The sequence below is a fragment of the Alligator sinensis genome, unplaced genomic scaffold (assembly GCF_000455745.1).
Source record: "Alligator sinensis unplaced genomic scaffold, ASM45574v1 scaffold1585_1, whole genome shotgun sequence".
NCBI classification, from domain to species: Eukaryota; Metazoa; Chordata; order Crocodylia; family Alligatoridae; genus Alligator; species Alligator sinensis.
In genome coordinates this window covers 48,113-66,549 of record NW_005843295.1, presented here as the reverse complement: position 1 = coordinate 66,549, position 18,437 = coordinate 48,113, and the positions used below count along the sequence as shown (strand labels likewise).

Below are 18,437 nucleotides of genomic sequence, written 5' to 3'. Positions count from 1 at the left end.
CCTGTTTCTCTTTCCCCAGTACCCAACCCCTGAAACCTCTCCATTCATAAACAGAGATCAGTAAGGGCACCCACCATGTCAAATTCAGTATAGAATATGGATAAGAAAGCAACAATTCTGGGATTTTTCCTCATGAAGCTGGCAAAGACGAGGCAATGCCTAGAAAAGTCAGAGAACTTTGCCTAGAAAAGTCAGAGAACTGTAGGATAAGTGACTTTTTGAAGCAAGGCTGCAAGAAAGAAATGTCTATCGCTAGGCAAAGTGATTATGGCTATGAAATAACATATCACCTGGGTATTTGACAAGACATGTAGAGAAGGCAGATGATTTTGTAAAGAGGTTTTGTTAAATGAAAGCCTGTGAAGAACATCAGAAGAAGGTTCCCAAGAGCCAGGGGTCTACTAGTTAGTGGAGTGTTCTTCCCTGGGCAGTGATGAGGACTTCATCCGGGGAGTAAACTGCTGTTTATCAAATGCCTTTCTACGATGCTTGTCACCGCAGGATCTGGGACCTTGACATGTGGGGCAGTGTCATTGTGCCCGTGTTACAAAGAAAGGCAACCAAAGGACAGAGAGTCTTTTGGTGACCAACTGGAAATAGTCTTAACCAGACCTGAATTTTTTTCTTGATGTTCAGTTAGCTCAGTTTTTTAACTCAGAACTTATCAAGCACTCTTAACTCAGGATATATCAAACACATCAATTCAATCTTGAAACTCGCAGGCAAGAGAGGTTGACTAAGGTCCCAAAGAGAATATGTAACCAAACCAGGAATGCAGCATAGGTCTCCCAGGTCACCAGTCAATAGCTTCAACCACAGACATTTTCCCTTAACCCCACCTTCTTGGGCTGTAAAGTGAACAGAACCATCTTTTACTGGATTGTGAGGAAATAAATCAATAGGAGCTTCCTCTATTCCATTATATAAGCCTATGGGGGGCGCAGAGAAGGTTATACCATCTTTTTATAAGGGCCTTTGGCAAGATACTTTCACTGGAAACAGTTATCAATTGGCTTTTGGCAGAGGAACCAAAGTTACAGCAGAACCCAGTGAGCAGGCACAGCTTCCAGACTTGTCTGTATGCTGCATCCTAGGGCTGAGACTTTGGTTTGCTCTACATTTGAGGTTGGTGAAGGAGAGCTTTAGCAGATAGTGGCTTCCACAGCAAGCTTCCTTTTTGCAAAACGGGATCCCATGGGTGGCAGTGCCTAGCAACTAGGTCTTCACTTAGGGAGAGATTTTGAAGGAATAAGACATAGGTGCCAGATTCTGTTCTACCTATTAGGCACGTAACTGGACTAAGGTACCCAAGTGCAATCCTGTTCCACCTCGCTTGAGTTCCTTAAAAACAGTTAATACAAAAGCTGGGTAGATCACTATCCTCCTCCTCCTCACTGCTTTGTTTGTGACTCTCTTAAGGGTCAGATGACCTGGTGTATTGCAAAAGTTGATGCACTATTGGATGTTCAGGAACTAGAACAGGATAGGATAGAATAACTCCTTAGGCAGCTAAGTCCTTTGAGATGCCCAAGAGATATCTGAGCCTAGGTGTCCCCAAGGACAATGTCAGCCTCACTGCCCTAATCCATTAGGAACATGCAGTCGTCTTCAGCATCTGTTTGAGACTGAATCCTTCTTTTAAGGTATCCTGTAGCTCAAGCAGAAGTTATGGGCTCAATGGCAAATTTGTGGGAATACACTGTGAAATATAGATTAGCTGGTATCTTGGAAGCAGCCCAAAGCACCCAAATAGTATTGAATGAAGACAGAAGCATGTTCCCTACTTACCTTATGTCACTTCAGTAGTGCAAATGTCAGATGTTGGGCTAATGATGGATTGTGGGGATGGAAAAAGTCTATCGCTTCTTGTTCCTGACATAAACATGGATGTTTGGTTCAATATGTGCTGATGGATAATGTTTGATAAGTCTTCAAATACTTGAAGGGCAATTACAGAGAGGATGGACATGGGCTTCTTTTTTCTATGGCCATAATGGACAGGACTAGGAACAACGGCCTTAAGCTGCAGCAGGGGAAATGGTTTCTGAGGGGAACTATAAGAATAATTAAAGGACAGGGAAGCATAACTTAGAGCAAGAGTATAGGTGCTCCATCTGCTCAGGCAAACTGAGAGAAGGTTAAAGGGGGTGACTTGATTATTGTCTACAGTTACATGTTTTCCAGGACTAGAGGAGGATTTCTCAAGAAACCAGAGATATGCTGACCATGCCATCTGATTTTTTTTTTCTTTTCCAGACCTCCAGGATTCTGATCCTTCTATCTACAAGCTGAAGTCCCCTGAAACACATATTTCAGCCTGTCTTATCACAGACTACTTCCCTGACAATGTCATCATCACTAACGAAGGAAAGAATGAATCACTTCAAAGCTCCATTATCGAAGTGAGAAACCCAGAGAGCAACAAGAAGGAAGCCAGCTATGGAGGAGTGCATTGGTTCGAATCTAACTTTGATGGTTTCGTTAACCATTCATTGCACTTCACATCCAAGTGCTCAGACGATACCGAAGGTAAATGGGGAATTTTGAGCAGGGTTTCCTCTCTATACCTCAGGTGGGTGGTAACTGATGAAGGGGCCAAGCTTTGGGACACAGTGGAGTCTGAGAAGGAACAGAGTTCAGTCTTGTGGTAAAGACATTGTTTCCTGGGAAGCAGAGAGGTTGGGAAGTGTTTAGGGGTGGTTGAGAGCAAACTGCCCAGTGTGATGCTCTGGCCAAAACTCAGGTGAGGTGGCGACATAGTGCAATCTTTGTATGTATAAAGAATGAGTAGAGAGTGTGTTCTCTTGTTGCCCCATCCCCTTGGATCGAGGAGCCAGTGGCTTGTTGAGAGAGAATGCTTAAAGACATAGGTGTTTCTCCTCCATTAATGTAGGTTTATTCAGCAGACAGCACACACCCTTATACCAAGAAATGCATTAGTTAACTTGCAAGCAAGCCTTGCTCCATATTCCATTGATCAGGCAGTTCGGATCTCACTGGGACATTTAGAGGCATGTTTCTGTAGTTTAGTAATCCACTAGTCCAATGACCCTTTGTTCCCAAACTCTTTTATATACCCTTTGTTTCTTGCATATTCATTATTTTTATTACTACTGTTACCACTACTGGCTACTTACCAACTACTTAAATAATTACTTTCTTACTATTGGGCATTTTCCTATAACCTGATATGCAATAAGCACCCCCATACTTGCCTATCTTTCTTACCCTTGTTATCACACGTCTCTCTGTCTCTCTCTGTCCATTGTTCTTCCCACCATCATCGACAATGTTGATGCTTTGACAGAATTTGTAGCCCTTTGCTCGGCATTAATCAAACAGTGATTTCCTCACCAGCTCAGTTGCTATGCAACACCTCTCAAAAATAGACACTGGCATTTCATGGTATTTCTATCACTCAGCATTAATGAGACAGACAGTGGATCATCTCATGGAAATTGTATGTTCTCATTTTTTTTTAAAAAGTGTTGAAGAGCTAGAGAGCGTACCAGGAGACAATAATCTGAGAGCCAGAGATGCCATTGAGTGGAATCATAGAATCATAGAAAGTTAGGGTTAGAAGGGACCTCAGGAGGTCATCTAGTCCAACCCCCTGCTCAAAGCAGGACCAGCCCCAAGTAGATCATCCCAGCCAAAGCTTTGTCTAGCCAGGTTTTGAAAGCCCCCAAGGATGGAGTTTCTACCACCCTCCTGTAGGATGGACTGTTTAAACAGGTTGAGAGGTGACTTGCTTGCAATGTGATACTTACCTTTAATAGGGACAATTTGAAGTGCTACACCAACACAGAAAAGCACAATAAGAACCAGTGGGTGACAGATAAGGGTAGAGAAATCAGAAGTAGACATTGGGGCAAATTTTTCAAGAGTAAGATGACTAATCATTGATTAATTTCCAAGGAAAATAATATATTCTTTGATGTCCTCAGTCCAAGACTTGGTACCTTTTCCTCTCAACTACATAGTTGGTCCAATAAATTACATAGTTCTAAGAAATCCTTGCCTTTCATTTAGTTGAACAGAAATGGGTATGTTTAATATAAGGGTGACTGGTCTTGTGCATTATATGAAGTCAGGCTAAACAATGCTTCTGGCTTTAAAACCTGTGAAACAATGAATCTTTATCTTCTATTGGTTTAGCACCTCATAGAGCAGAGGTCAGTCCTCAGTTGGTCCCTAGGCATGACCATAAGAAACTGGCATTGAAATGAATTGAAAGACAGTGAAATAAAATCATAGGAAAGCAGGGCTGGAAAGGACCACATAAGGTTATCTTATCCAGATCCCTGCTCAAGGTAGGATCATCCCTCACTTAACAATTCTAGCCAAGTGTCTGTCCAACCTGTTCTTGAAAATGTCCAGCAATGAAATTCCACAGCTTCTCTAGGTAGCCTGTTGCAAAGCTTGACTACCCTCGCCATCAAATAATTGAATAAGTGGTTGTTTTTTATTTTCAGATGAGGAAGATACATGTACAACCATGGAGATGTCTGACAGCTTTGAGACAGGTACGGACACAAGAGGTCTAGGCACAGATGAAAGTCTTTATCCAGCCTACCCTGGGAGACTCCCTGATGTGTGGCATGGCTGAAGCCAAGGGCTTGGCCTTGGAATTTTGGGGGTGGAGGGGAGGAACCCGAGGGGATCAGATGATGATTTCTTCCCAAGGGACTTAAGCAGCAAGCTTCATTTAGGCTGCTTAGAAAAAAAAGAAATCCCATCCTCTTTGAAGATCCATCCAGCCCAGGTTCAGATGCATCCCATTCTTCCACATGATATACATCTCCTTGCTCAATTGTTAGCATTAGTCATAGAAAAGTCTGAACTTTAAAACCTAAAAGCATTCAGGTTCCTGCAGGGTCCTGAAGGACCTAGGCATCTCAATCCCATTTAAAGGTCAATACAAACACTGTTCCCCACCCCCACCCTTACCAGTAAACTGAAAGATATCACACAACATTGAAGACAGAGGCTATATTTACACTGCGGTTGGGTCCAAGGCTGCAGCATACAGTGCCTTGCTGGTTTTGTCTATATAGCTTGGTTAACAAGGCCCAGCAGCAGGACTTCAGGGTGGAGTGTGCTAGCTGTGGTTACCCTATGCTCACTAAGAGCTAGCTTGGAGATCCCTGTGGGGTTACAATCCATCCTTTACCTGGAACATACATATGGACTTTATATGGTTAAAAAAGAAGTGGCACAAAACACCCACCCATCCAGAGACAGAAAACAGAACCTCCTGAAACTAGTACAGAGCTGCACAAACCAACAAAACCCAAAACCCCTCCACAGAAATAGTCTTCCATCCTCTGCTTCTTACTCTAATTTTTCCTCCCCTTTAATCTAAAAACAGGCGTTTTCATAGATTCATAGATGCTAGGGTCAGAAGGGACCTCAACAGATCATTGGGTCCAACCCCCTGCCTACATGTGGATTTTTTTTTTTGTCAAAGCTGTCAAGTTTTGACAAAAATGTTTCAGGTTGGAGGGGGAAAGAATATCGAAACAGATTTTTTTGGGAGGGGGAAGTTAAATGAATATCTCGTTCCTTGTAGACAGCCCAATCTACAGATGGGGGTGTTAGATGTTACCCTTGCACTAAACACATTGAAACCACAAGCATCTGCACATTACAGCATGAAAACTCATGCCCCAGGAACTCTGATCAGCTTAATATTACACCTCCTTTGTGCGAGGAGTATTTCCAACTAGAGCTAGGCAACACATGTTGCCCTAACTTCAGTCTGCCTTACTACTGGGATGGTGGAAGGAGCCCAAAAAGCCATTTGTCAGGTTCCCACCACCACATAGGAGCTTTGCCTGTTCAAGGCTCCAATGCAGTGCAGGGGCTGGGAGCAACATGGCATGAGGGCTAGTCCCTGCATGAGCATGGAGTGCCCAGCATGGCGTGACTGGTACCCAGCATGGCATGAGGGCAAGTCCCAGTCCCTGCACCACACCACAGGAACTAGTTCAAGGTTCCCACAGGCTGTGGGGCCTGGGTGCCGCTCTTGCTCCCAGTCCCCGCACCATACCCAGAGTCTTGATGCAGCTTCCATGAGATCTCCATGAAGAGGCCTGAAAAATAAGTTGATTTTCAGGCTTCAGTCCTGGGACAGGGAGTTGCCAAGTCAAGACTCTGGTGCGGTACTGTAATCTAGATTTAAATCATAGTAAGCGTTAACTTGCAACTGCTCAGAAAACTTTTTAAAATACTTAGGATCATTTAAATACAAAATGTGCTAAATGTAATATGTAACAAAGCCCAAAGAGAGAGACTCTCTCACACAGTAATTAGGCCCAGAAGCGAAAGGATGTGGCCAATCGCTCAGGGAAGTTGCCGCAATGATGTAGCAATAACCATTCTTTCCGTTCCCATACCCCACCCCCAGAGTCAGCATTTGAGGAGCTGCCCTAGTCACCCTGCCCTAGTTAAACATTAAGCCTGTGCATTTATGAGCAAAACAAATGCTACACGCACACACAGAGAAATGCACCAAGAACATGCCCAGCCCCATGGCCATAGAGAATAGTCCAGCCCCTTCATAATATCCCATTTTAACTGGATAACGGGCTTAATGCTGGACAGTCATGGTTTCATACCCATTCTCCCTGGTCCAACTAATATTCATTCATCTGGTCCAATTAAAATTCATTTATGCCAAATGCAATGACATGATACAGCTCCTGCCCCATCCCCTATTGCCCACTAATAGGAATACAGGGGTTTTGCAGGGATGGCTTTGATCTTTGGGTGACCTAAATTCTTCTGCTGTTTTATAGATGAGCATCTGAACTTGATGTCCTTCATGGTACTGGGCATGAAAGCCATTTTCCTGAAGGGAGTCGCATTCAACCTGATCATGACCTTCATTGCATGGAGGAGCTAAGGTGAACAGGAGTGCCTTGGATGGGAAGAGGGGTGGGATCATGGATCCATCCAGCTCTCCAAAGCATTTATCCACATAAAATTCCACTCAGCAGCCTCTTCTCCATAGTAATTCTCTCACTATCCATCTTTCCCTCCACAATCTGTCTCTATCTTTCAGTTATTTATCCATCCTTTATAAGGAGCTCTGTGAGCAACCCATTCTTTTTCAGCATTTGTCTATCAGAGTATCTATCTATTCATCCCTATCTACTCATATGCATCTAGCTCAGCAGTTCCCAACCTCGGCTCAGGACCCAGATGAAGGTCATGGGGGCAATGCCGGCGGCACTACACACAAAGGATGAGCTGTGTGCTGGGAGCTCCCCCGCCCCCATCCCTGGGCCGCTGCCACTGTCGCACCCCACCCCCAGCAGCGGATTGCAGCAAAAAAAGGTTGGGAATCACTGATCTAGCCCATACAGTAAGGTTTCAGAGTGGAAACAGATGTTGCCTTTGTGCCACCATAAAAATCCAGGCAAACAGACATTCATACCCCCTAGTTCCACCACAAATGCCCAGAACATGTGGGTGCAACATAGCTGGTGCCACTGTATTGCACCAGACATCTGTAGTGTTATGACAGTAGAGTGCTCTCTAGACACCCTGAGCAGGTGCTTCCAGGGCTTGAGAGCCCTGATCCTGCATGTCCCAGGAATTCCCATGCAGGATAGGGGCCCTGAAAGCTCAGGAAAACCTGCCCAGTTTTCTCTTCTTACAGAGACATGCCCTGGGGAATCTCCGGGGTGTGTTTCCATAGGCAGAGAAATCTGGAGTTTCCACTTGCAGAGAGATGTCCTGAGCAAGTGGGAAACTCCATCTTTTACTGCTTACAGAGACACACCCCAGGGAATCCCGGCAAGTGGAGAACACATCACTTGTTGTCCCACAGGATCCGGCCCCTGCACGACAACAGGCAACATCTGTTTTGCCCAATGAAGCAGATAAACAGATGTGTCCCACCACAGTTAATACCTTTCATCATCCCTTAAATTTTCAGGCCCAACCAGGGAAACTAGAACTTCAATTACTATTCATTTCCAAGTGTGGAAAAATCTCAGCTCTAAGTTTGGCTCCTGATGCATATTTTTCCTCTCTCCCTCTTTTATTCTCTCCCCTCCCCCCTACGATGGACACTTGTTCTTGGCCAGAACTCCTGAGCTTAGCCTCTAGCTAAATGTTAATTATAAACCAATGCACTCAATCTTTCTTGTTACAGGTGTGAAAGAAATGTGAATATCTGTGATCAAGAGTGATGGGAGTTACCAAAAGCGCTCCTATCTTCTTCTCACCAGACCATCCCATACAGCAACCAATGAACCCCATACCAATGTGTATTGATTGTCAACAGTCACCTCTCTACATGCAGCTCACCGTATATAATGTTCAAGAAGTGCTTTTAATTTAGTATGCTTCATAAGGACCTTGCTGATTGTTTAAAAACCCTCATTACTCTCAACTCCCATGTGCTGACCAATGCATCTTCACTACCTTCCTGTGTGAGGCAAGGAACTGTTAATTTGGACTTGTCAGGTGTTGTCAAAAAAGCTTTTTTCAATGGAAAAATCCTGGATTTTTTCCTCATTGAATGAGGAATTTTTCAATTTCAATCCTCATTAAATTGCCACTTTGTAGAAAGTGTCTTTTCAGGCAGGGAATAATTGTTTGCTGTTGAAAGCCTACAAAGCTGAAGAAAGTGACTTAGAACCAACTTTTTAATCATACTTTGACATTTCAGCCAAATGTGTTTGGGGCGGAAACGTTTACTTTCCAATGATCTTGCAAAAATCAAGCAATTGAGAAAAAGATCTCCAAAAGCATGTGTAGGTGGGTGGGGTTCACTGAAAGAAAAAAACCATGGGGGAGGAAACCATTTTGAAACTGAAAGGGGAATAGATGCATAGAAAGATTCAAATTTTCAATGGGCACTGACTCCCCACTGAAATTAATGCTGAATTTCTCATTCCAGTCCAAAACACAGCCTCAAATCCTCTGTCCCTGGCAGAATTTTCAAAAGGGAATCAGGAGACAACCTGCACTTGAAATTCAATGGATGGGATTTGGACAGGCAGTTTTTGTGGGCTCCTGTGCAAATTGCTAGCCAGTAGTTTCCTAACAGCCCCAGGCTTTTTAAAGCAGATGGTTTGAAATTGAAATTGGATAATTTCAGACTGAAAATTAAGCCTCGTTGTGCACAACATGTAAAGAGCAATTAGGCAGTGGAACACCTTAGGGATGGGGTGGATTCTCTGAGACTTGCAGCTTTTCAGCCAGCAGCAGGTGTCTTTCCAAGAGCCAAGTGTTAGCTCAACTGGGAGATTACATCTTGAGACAGAAGTCAGGAGTGAATAGAAATCCCTTTGCTTGCTTCTTGCAGATCAGAATGGGGGCATATCACAGCACTGTCTGGCCCTGATGACTATCGGAGCACATACACATGCATACTCATGCACAATATCACATACATGCTTCGTAACCAACTCTCCAACCATTGACTATTCAGAGTCTGAGCTAGATTCTTTGCTGGTGTGATTCAGCTTAATTGCACTGATTTTTAGCAAACTTCTGAAATACATGCTTTCATCAAGGACAAGTTATCAGGCTCATTACAAGGGACTAGATAGTTTAGTAATTTCTTCTGATTGACACCATTCATAGAGACCAACACCAGTTTAGGATTTCCCTCTCTTCCTCTCCCCTTTTTTTCTTTTTTAGTCCTATTTTTGTTATCTGTTCTCTAGCTCTCAACCATAGACTTTTGCAGGTATATCGTTTATCATTTTTAGAGTTGTATAAACTATGCATATCTACTCATGTTTAGCCTTTAAAAAAAGAAGTATAGTTATTCATATGAATTTTTTATTCCTGCTCAGAGTCTTTGTATTGCACCAATGAGATCACCATATACTGTCTTTTATTCTACCTGGTGCCATGCGCCGCTATTAAAGATCTTTGTTGATTAGTGAAGTCTCTTGTTCTTTGTACATCTCACTCTCGGCAACATTTTTTCCATCTGGGGAAGGAAGGTAAGGAAAATATGAATCATTATCAATTTAGAGAAAGGTCACACTTTTTGCTACTAAAAAAATATGGTCTCCTGCATCTGCAGACACGCATCACCCACAAGGAATCCCCCAATCAGCATTTCAAACCCTCACTCAGAACTACAAGGAGACCTATCCAAGAATACACCATGAAAATATTACTGGTAAAAGCCAAGAAGACAAGGGTATTGTCATTGTAACACCATGGAAGTTGTTAAGTTTTTTTAAAGTATCTATTAACTAGGAAGAGGACCATGCCCCACACTACAAAAAGAAGGCAATCACAGGTCCCTCTCACCTTTCCTAAGCCTGATCTAGGGGAAAAAAATCCTTCCTGATTCTCTAAATATGCCCATCAGTGGGTGCCTGTACATGTCACAAGGTTTAATCCTCATTAAATTAAATAGGCTTATAAAATTTAAACTCATTTATTTTGAAGTGTTGCAGTATGAATGCAGGAAAGCAAGGCCCTCTAGAAACCCAGAGCTCCTTAGCTGGTGCTGTCAGGAACATCAGCCCAGTGCAGTCAGTAACCATTAGCCTTAGCTATGATAAACATCACAGAGTCTCAGACAAAGGTGAGAGAGAAAGACAGAAATAATACTCTGGATGTGCATGGAAGCCGGGAACATTCATGGAATGGAAAAAAATTCTTTGCTGGTCCTAAACAACAGCTAGCAATGCTCTGAGGCCAGAGCCCTTCCACACTGCACAACTACCTTTTATACCCCACCTGGGGGCCACACACACCAATTCCATGTGGTCCCTGCTGATTGCTGAGCCAGGACCCCTGTCCTATCAGAGTGGTCATTCAATAAATACACCCTGCTCAGCCTTCAGGAGATACAGGTTCTTTGCTTTCACCCCTTTGGTTGGAAGACTGTTCCAGCACCCCCATCCCTCAGATACTTCGAGTGGAAATTAGAAGAGTCCCAAGTTTATCCATAGCCAGAGTCTGTAGGCATTCAACCTTGGGTCAGAGATGCTTTTCAGCCTCAAAAACCCTTCACTTTCTCTAATAAACTTTTCACCTTTCCACTTTATTTGGCCCTGGTGAGCCCTTACCTGGAGTACTGTGTTCAGTTTTGGGTTCCACACTTCAAGAAAGATGTGGACAGACTGAAAGGAGTCCAACACAGAGAAACAAAAATGATCAGAGGCATGGGAAATGACTTCTGAGGAAAGAAGTCTGGAAGAACTAAGGCTGTTTAGTCTGGAGAAGAGTATACTGAGGGGGAATTTGATAACAGCCCTCAAATACCTGAATGGTGGTGACAGAAAAGATGGAGACGGGCTTTTCTCTGTGGCTGGAGGGGACAGAGCTAGGGGCAATGGACTCAATCTGCAGCAGAGGAAATGTAGTTTAGAGATCAGGAGGAACATTTTCACTATGGGAATGGTAAGGCATCGGAACAGGCTACCTAGAGAAGTTGTTGAATCTCCATCCCTGGAAATTTTCAAGAATGGTTTAGACAAGCATTTAGCTGGGATGGTTTCATCATGAATGATCCTGGCGGGGTGGGAAGGGTTGTAAAATGCTGGACTAAATGAATTTGTAAGTTCACTTCCAGCCCTATTTTCCTATCTTCCCCATGAAAAAAAGCTGGAAATGAAGGGGTGCTGGGTGCAATCTGGCCCCAGGGAGAAGGGACTTGGCTGGCTTATGGGGCTAGGGAATAGGATACAGGGCCATTCCTCTTGAGGCCTGTCAGCTCCAATCTAGCCCTGGGGTGGAAAGGGAGGGCAATGGGTATTTCCCCTCCAAGGGATGCCAGGCCTATGGTTGGTGGTGAAGGACTGGGTGTCTTAGAGAAGGGCGTATGGGGTTGGGGGAGACGGATGTATTTCCCTCTAGAAAATAAGGGAAATAACTTTTGTAGTCCAAATCACACCCATACAAGGTGATGTCTTGTTACATCTTTCTTTTTTTTACCTGACAACAGGATCACAAGTTTTAATTTAACTTTAGTCATCACAAATTTTGAACAAGGCCTTGGTGAGCTTGTGCAACTTGATAGTGAGCCCCGTTTTTACTAATCAAGTTGTTGCTATTGAGTTTGGAGATGGAAATATAGTTGTGGGGTTAACAGTTGTGCTAACAGCAGGCTTTTTGGCCTGCGCTCAGCGGTATCAAGGGATTCATTCTCACAGCCATAGAATCACGGAGAAGAAGGGCTAGAAGGGACCTACAGAGGTCATCTAATCCAACCCCCTGCCTGAAGCAGGATCATCCTTATCCAAGCCATCCCATACAAATCTCTGTCTAACCTATTCCTAAAACTACACAATCAATCCTGATGCATGGCTACAAGGCCCATTGGCCAAAGATGCCAAGAGCACCCAAACCTACCATAGGCAATGCAAGCTAGTGAGGGCTGCCTCTGCAAGGGTTGTTAAAATGCACTTGAGACATGCAAACAGGGTCATGCCCCCTGCTACAGGAAGGCAACCGCTGGGCTGAGTCTGTACTAGTCTGACCATGGGGTAAAATCCATTCCTGAGCCCAAATGTGACAATCAGTCTGACACAGCTGAATCTATTCCTTCTGCCCAACTCCCTCTCTGCATCAAGCAACATCCCATGTCATTAAAGACAGGGAGAGCTGACATGCATTGAGATTAAGAGACAGGGCTAGGGTTAAACATGGGGTTGGGGCAAAGCCAGGACTCAAACCAGTGTCTCCAAGGTGCTGGATCCATCATAATAGTGATACAGAGCAGTGTTGTGCAAGCCCCAAGGTAAGGAGACTTCTGCGAGCAGAGGACTCTGGGATTTGGGGGATGAAAGCAGTGTTGCAACCTCCAGGGACACTTCTCCAGCCCTACTACTGGGCTCTGTCTATACAGGAACCTGAGTTACTGTGCAGTAGTGCCGGTGAATGTCTTTTTTGTGATGCTACTGCACAGTAACTTAATACTACTGCACAGTAGCCTCTCATCAGTTGTTGCCATACAACCCTACGGCACAGTAGTACTGGGCTACTGCGCAGTCAGTGTCTCATGCAGACGTGGCCCTGGTGGTTTTTCAGTGAATAAAAGGAACCCAATAGAACCTAAAATAGCTTTCATTCCCTATCAATTTGATGGCCAGGCTGATTGCCACAGGGAAAACATGCCAAAATACACACCAATTCAAAACTCTCCAAAAAGCATACGTATTTATACGTACATTCTTCTTTGAATCATCCAATCACATGCATACACATAGCTAGCTACTATTCCTTTGATAAAAATAATTAGGGGCCTGGGAGGCAAGACTTAAAAGAAAAGGGTTATTTAGTCTGGAGAAGAGAAGACTGAGAGGGTATTTGATAACAGCCTTCAAATACCTGAAAGGAAATGACAGGGGAGATGGAGATGGGCATTTCTCTGGTCATAGGAGACGGAATTAGAAGCAATGGCCTCAGGCTCCAACAGGGGAAAATTAGGTTGGAGATCAGGAGGAAATTGCTGATTTTGAAGTACTGGAACAGGCTACCAACAGATGTTGTGGCATCTCCAACCTTGGGCATTTTCAATAATAGTTTGGACAAAGACTTGTCTGAGATGGTTTATTTAGGGATGATCCTTCCTGGAGCAGGGGAATTGGACTAGATGACCTCATGAGGTCCCTTCCAGTCCTACTTTCCTATGATCCTATAATCCTTTTCTCTTGCCTATAGGTGCATTACGATTTCAATCCACTTTCTCCATTCCCCGACTGTCACCCTCCAAGAGCAGAGAGAGGTAGTTAGCCATGGTAGTCTGACCTTGGGCAGAAGGCAGAGTAATTTTGCACCTTATAGGCCAAATCTAATATGTCCTAACCACTTGGGGAGCTATTCCTTGATCAAGGAGAATGACTAAACACTTTGAAACCTCCCAGGAGAATTACCATATGCCTGTTACATTCCCAGGATGCCTCTAACTATCAAGCAATCTTGAGACAGCCAACAGGTATAAATGGGATGCAACCGCTGGAACATGACTCTGAGTAGGTTCAAACCAGAAGCAAAAGTGACATATCCAGAGAGAAGAGATTTTCCCATCGCTTGGTGCCATGGAAGTTGGGATGTTGAAGAGCCCTGTGAGAGACAGGCCAGACCAAATACACTAACTCCCATGAGCACCTCTACAACCCCCCCCCAAAAAACCAAACAAAAAACAACAAATAAACAGCTCTATCCCACAACTATATCTTTTGTTCTCAAAAACAAACCTCGTCCCAACCACAGGTTACTGGACTGGGCGAGAACACCAATGGGGCCTTTGAGATGCCAGGTTGAGCAAAGTGCTCCCTTCGCTCCTCAATGAATCAATCAATGAAAGCCCTATGAATGCATTTCAAAGGCGCTTCCCCCCACCCCCTGATTCATGGCTGTATTGTTTATTTCAACCCAAAAAAACAAAAAACCACCACCTCGGGCTGAGACAGGAAGCAGCAAGTAGGACAGGAAGTGGAAACAGGTCTTAGCGCCCAGGTGGTGTGAGAAGAGGAGGCGCCGTGCACGTCAGCAGCTCCATGGCAACATGCCTGCCCCAAGATCTGGGTCAGCTTTGAAGCTTCCCCACGGAAACCACTTCCTCTGGAAAGTGGAGTTAAAAATACAGAGGCGAGCACGTGGCAGGCGGGGAGCACGGCACGTGGAGCAGGTGGGCCGTTAGACCACAAGTGTGGGGTGGGAGGAGGAAGTTGAGACCCCCTAACCACAGTGGGTGGCAGGGGGGCACTGTGGTGGGCAACGGTGGAAACAGTATGATCTATGTATAGCATCCAAGAAAGAGGGGCAGAGGGGGAAACTGAGGGGGAAAACATTTATGGGATAGACAGGCCTCAGTGGCCTCATTTATATGGATCACATGCCTATGGAGATATAGACACCTGAACTTATTTAGCAGCCCCTCTGCACCCCTGTTTTCTGGGGCAGCTTCCCCAGCTCAGCCCCAGGTAGGGTTGCCAACTCTGACTGAAGCTATTCCCAGAGATTTTTTTTTTTCCAACATGACATAATGTCATTAATTGTACTGTTCAACCCGTTCACAATCTTAGTCTCCCAGATTGCTTTCAATAGTCACCAGGAGGTGGATGCCGATTCCAGTAGACTTCCAGGCAATCCAAGAGGGTTGGCAACCCTAGCCCCAGGGGAGTTTGGTTGCTGGGTGAGTTCTTATATAGAAGTCCCCTGGACACAGAGAGCACCTGAAGCCCCCAAGCAGACACTGAGTCCCTTTGGTTAATGCCTGTCTCCTTTTGGGCAGCTCTTCACAGGGAACAAATGGAGGCCACTGCATCCCATTTCTACAGGGACCAGCCCTGCAGTCCTGGTTCTAATATAGGCTCTAATATAGGATCTAATTCAGAGGATCTGACATAGATCTCAGCGTTGGAGAGCGAGCGGAGGAAGAAGACATACTGGAGATGGGGAAAGAGGTAAAGTGTGGAGGGCTGCAATATGGGAATAGAGTGGTTTGGCGGGGGGTTGCCCTGTGCAATTCACACAAGCAGCCACCAGAGAGCAGCCAGCAAGCACTAAAAGCAAAAGCAATTCACATACATGAGAAAGGAAGAAGCATTTACTTCAAGGGAAAAGCAGGCCTCAGGTGATAATGGGGCTTTACAGGGGGAAAGGCTCTTGGGCTATTTGGGAGCAACCAAAAAAACATAAAGCTAGTAAAAGAGGGAGCAGATGCAGTCCTTTCGATGCATTGTGGTGGGATGTAATGGGTAGGGATGCCCACCAGATGGCACTCCTGTCCTATGGTACTGCAAGGCCCCAGCCACATGTCCTCCCATCCAGAGCCATCCAGTTCTCTGCCTCTGGGACTGAATCACAGCAGCACCTCCAGAAAGGAAAGGCCCCACACCCCGTTGCCCACTCCTGCTTCAAGCCAGCACCAGGCTTTCCTACTCAGGAACCAAAAGCATCCTAGAATGGCCACAGGTAAAAAGGTTGGAGTGATCACAGAGTCCTGGTCCTCCACACCCCCTAGACAGGCTTTACTAGGGAAACTGCAATAAAGATGGGACAGTCAATGGAGAGGAGTGAGATTCCAACCCACATTGTGGCTACATGTGTCTCCATCTCCCACACACAAAAACAAGGGTGTAATAAGAAAAGTTATAATTTAGAGATGCTACCTAACAGCAGACTGAAGGAGTTGGGAATTGGGAGATGGTCCCTCAGGGAACACCTAGGTAGCTGGCTAGAGAAAGACAGTCTGAAGAGGTTGTCTACTGCTCCACAATTAAAGTGTTTTTTAGTTCTTCTTATGTATACCTGTGTTTAGTTCTTCTTATGTATACCTTTGTTTATACCTGGTGATCACTGCGCAGGGAAGATAACAGTCTTGAGGGATTAGTAGTGATGGGACACAAAGCTAGAGATGCTGGGGCCTGGGAACTCCAGTCCTATACCATGAAGATAACCCTGTCACTTCACTGGTGCAGGACCAGCTGGACTTTTCGTATCTGGATGTGCCTTTCAGCTAGATCAGGGAGTAGCACTGTAGTATTTCTAAACTTGGGGTGTATTAATCAGATGTACAAATACTGCCTGGGAAAGGACTGGCTAGGTTGCAGCGCTGCAGACAAGGACCTGGGGGTTACAGAGGACCATAAGCCGACCATGAGTCAACAATGTGCTCTTGTTGCAAACAAAAGGCCAACCGCCTCTTGGACTGTATTAAAGAAGGATGGTTCCTCTGCTCTATTTGGCTGTGGTGCAGTCACACTTAGAGAACTGTGTCCAATTTTGGGACCTTCATTTCAAGAAAGCCAGTGAGTCCCCAAAACCCAGAGTCCAGAGGCAGAGCCAAGCATGGACAAAAGCCAGAAAACCAGCTAGCACATGATGCACAGAAACTTTCCAAATAAACCTTCAGGAAGAACCACTGGCTGGACTCCACTTTCCTGGCACAGATGGACTTAAATGGGGATGCTGCTATCCCCAGCTGCCATTCAGGAGGCCCTAACAGTGTCCAGCTAGTTAATCAACTGGGATGAGTTAGAGCCTCTGGCAGGTTTGGCCACCAGGGCAATTAGGGTGGGAAGAGATGTCACCTCTTGTTGTCTTTGTGCCACCATATGTGTTTTTGTGGAGGCCCAAAACAACAGCAGATATATGTCCCTACATCTGTTGAACCGCAAATGTGGTCCCAACAATAGTCAGGAACAATTTGTGCCATTTTATTGCAGTGGATGTCTGTCTGCTTTATGGCAGGAGAGCAGAGGTAACCAGAGCTGCCTGTACTCTCCAACCTCCCTGGGTAGGCTTAAAGGCCTTGGTCCTACTTCCCTCAGGGAATTCTGTCATATGATCAGGCCTCTCCAGCCTCAGGAGTGTCTGCCTGGCTTTCCTTGCTTCCAGGGATACATACCCAGGGTCTCCAGGGCTATCTCTGGAAACAGGAAAAGTTGGGCTTCCCTGCTTCCATAGATGCACCCCTAGAAATCTTCAAGCTGCCTATCTAGAAGTGGGGAAGGCCTTTCCCAACTTCTAGAGCTCCTCCCTGAAGATTTCCAGCGGTGTCTCTTCAAGTAGAGAACACGTCACCTGTAAGATTAATGGGTTGGACAACCAGCAACACATTTCCCATACTGAAGTGGATGAGCTCTGCCAGGACACATCTGGACGCAGCTGATTGGCTTCATTTGGCAGCGTCTACTTCTAGCCTTAGTTCTATTACAGACTCTGACACTAATGCCTGGAGAGGCTGGAGCATTTTCGCTTGCTCGGTTTGGGTTGTTACAAGCTGCAGAACTAATAGCAGAGCTAACTTTCATTGAAAAGGCAGCAGGATAAAGGACCAGCTGACAGAATTCATCTCTCGAATAGTGAGGTTATGCTGTATCACCTCCTTTCCTAGTCCTGAGGAAGGGAATTTCATGATCAAAGGCCTTCTAGCATCTTTCCCAACCCTGCAGTTACTGCAATAAGAGATTTCCAAAACACTCTTGTTTTTCACACACGGCATTGCTGTAGCCCTGACCATTCAGACGGCTGCATCATGAGGATAAGCAGAGAGAGAACCCGGTACTCAAACCCCTGAAACCACCTTAACCATTCAGCACTGTGCAGTGTCAGGGCTTTCTTAGCATCTCAAGCTTGCTTACTGTATTTTGCCATATATCACTTGCCCCTAATTAAGACACATTGTTTTGGGAAGGCAGAATGTAGGGGGGGGAAGATTTTTCCAAAGTCATGGCCATTTACATGACATTAGAGTAAGTCCAGGAAGTGTGGCATCCTATGAGACAATCTGGGAGAGGAAGCAGGAACTTCCTGGTGTGGCAGAACAGCAACAAGACTAGGCCTTAGACCCTGGCAAAAGAAGTGGTAGCCAAACTGTTGCTTCTTTACTGCAGATAGTTCTTTAAATCCATTCCTATAAATAATAAAGGGCTGTTTTCACACCAAAAACCTCATCAAGATCCTGTAGACTGCAGGTAGCAGCTCCCTTCCCCTGAGCC

The 18,437-nt window shown here is 45.1% G+C and overlaps 1 gene segment (V, D, J or C); it reads left to right on the top strand.

The window, feature by feature from the left end:
* Positions 1-9,907, top strand: part of LOC102384658 — a 98,806-nt gene extending 88,899 nt beyond the window's left edge. Inside the window, 4 exon segments of the C gene segment in view lie at positions 2,257-2,529; positions 4,476-4,526; positions 6,801-6,908; positions 8,165-9,907. Coding sequence covers positions 2,257-2,529; positions 4,476-4,526; positions 6,801-6,907 — 431 coding nt within the window.
* Positions 9,908-18,437: the final 8,530 nt, after the last annotated feature.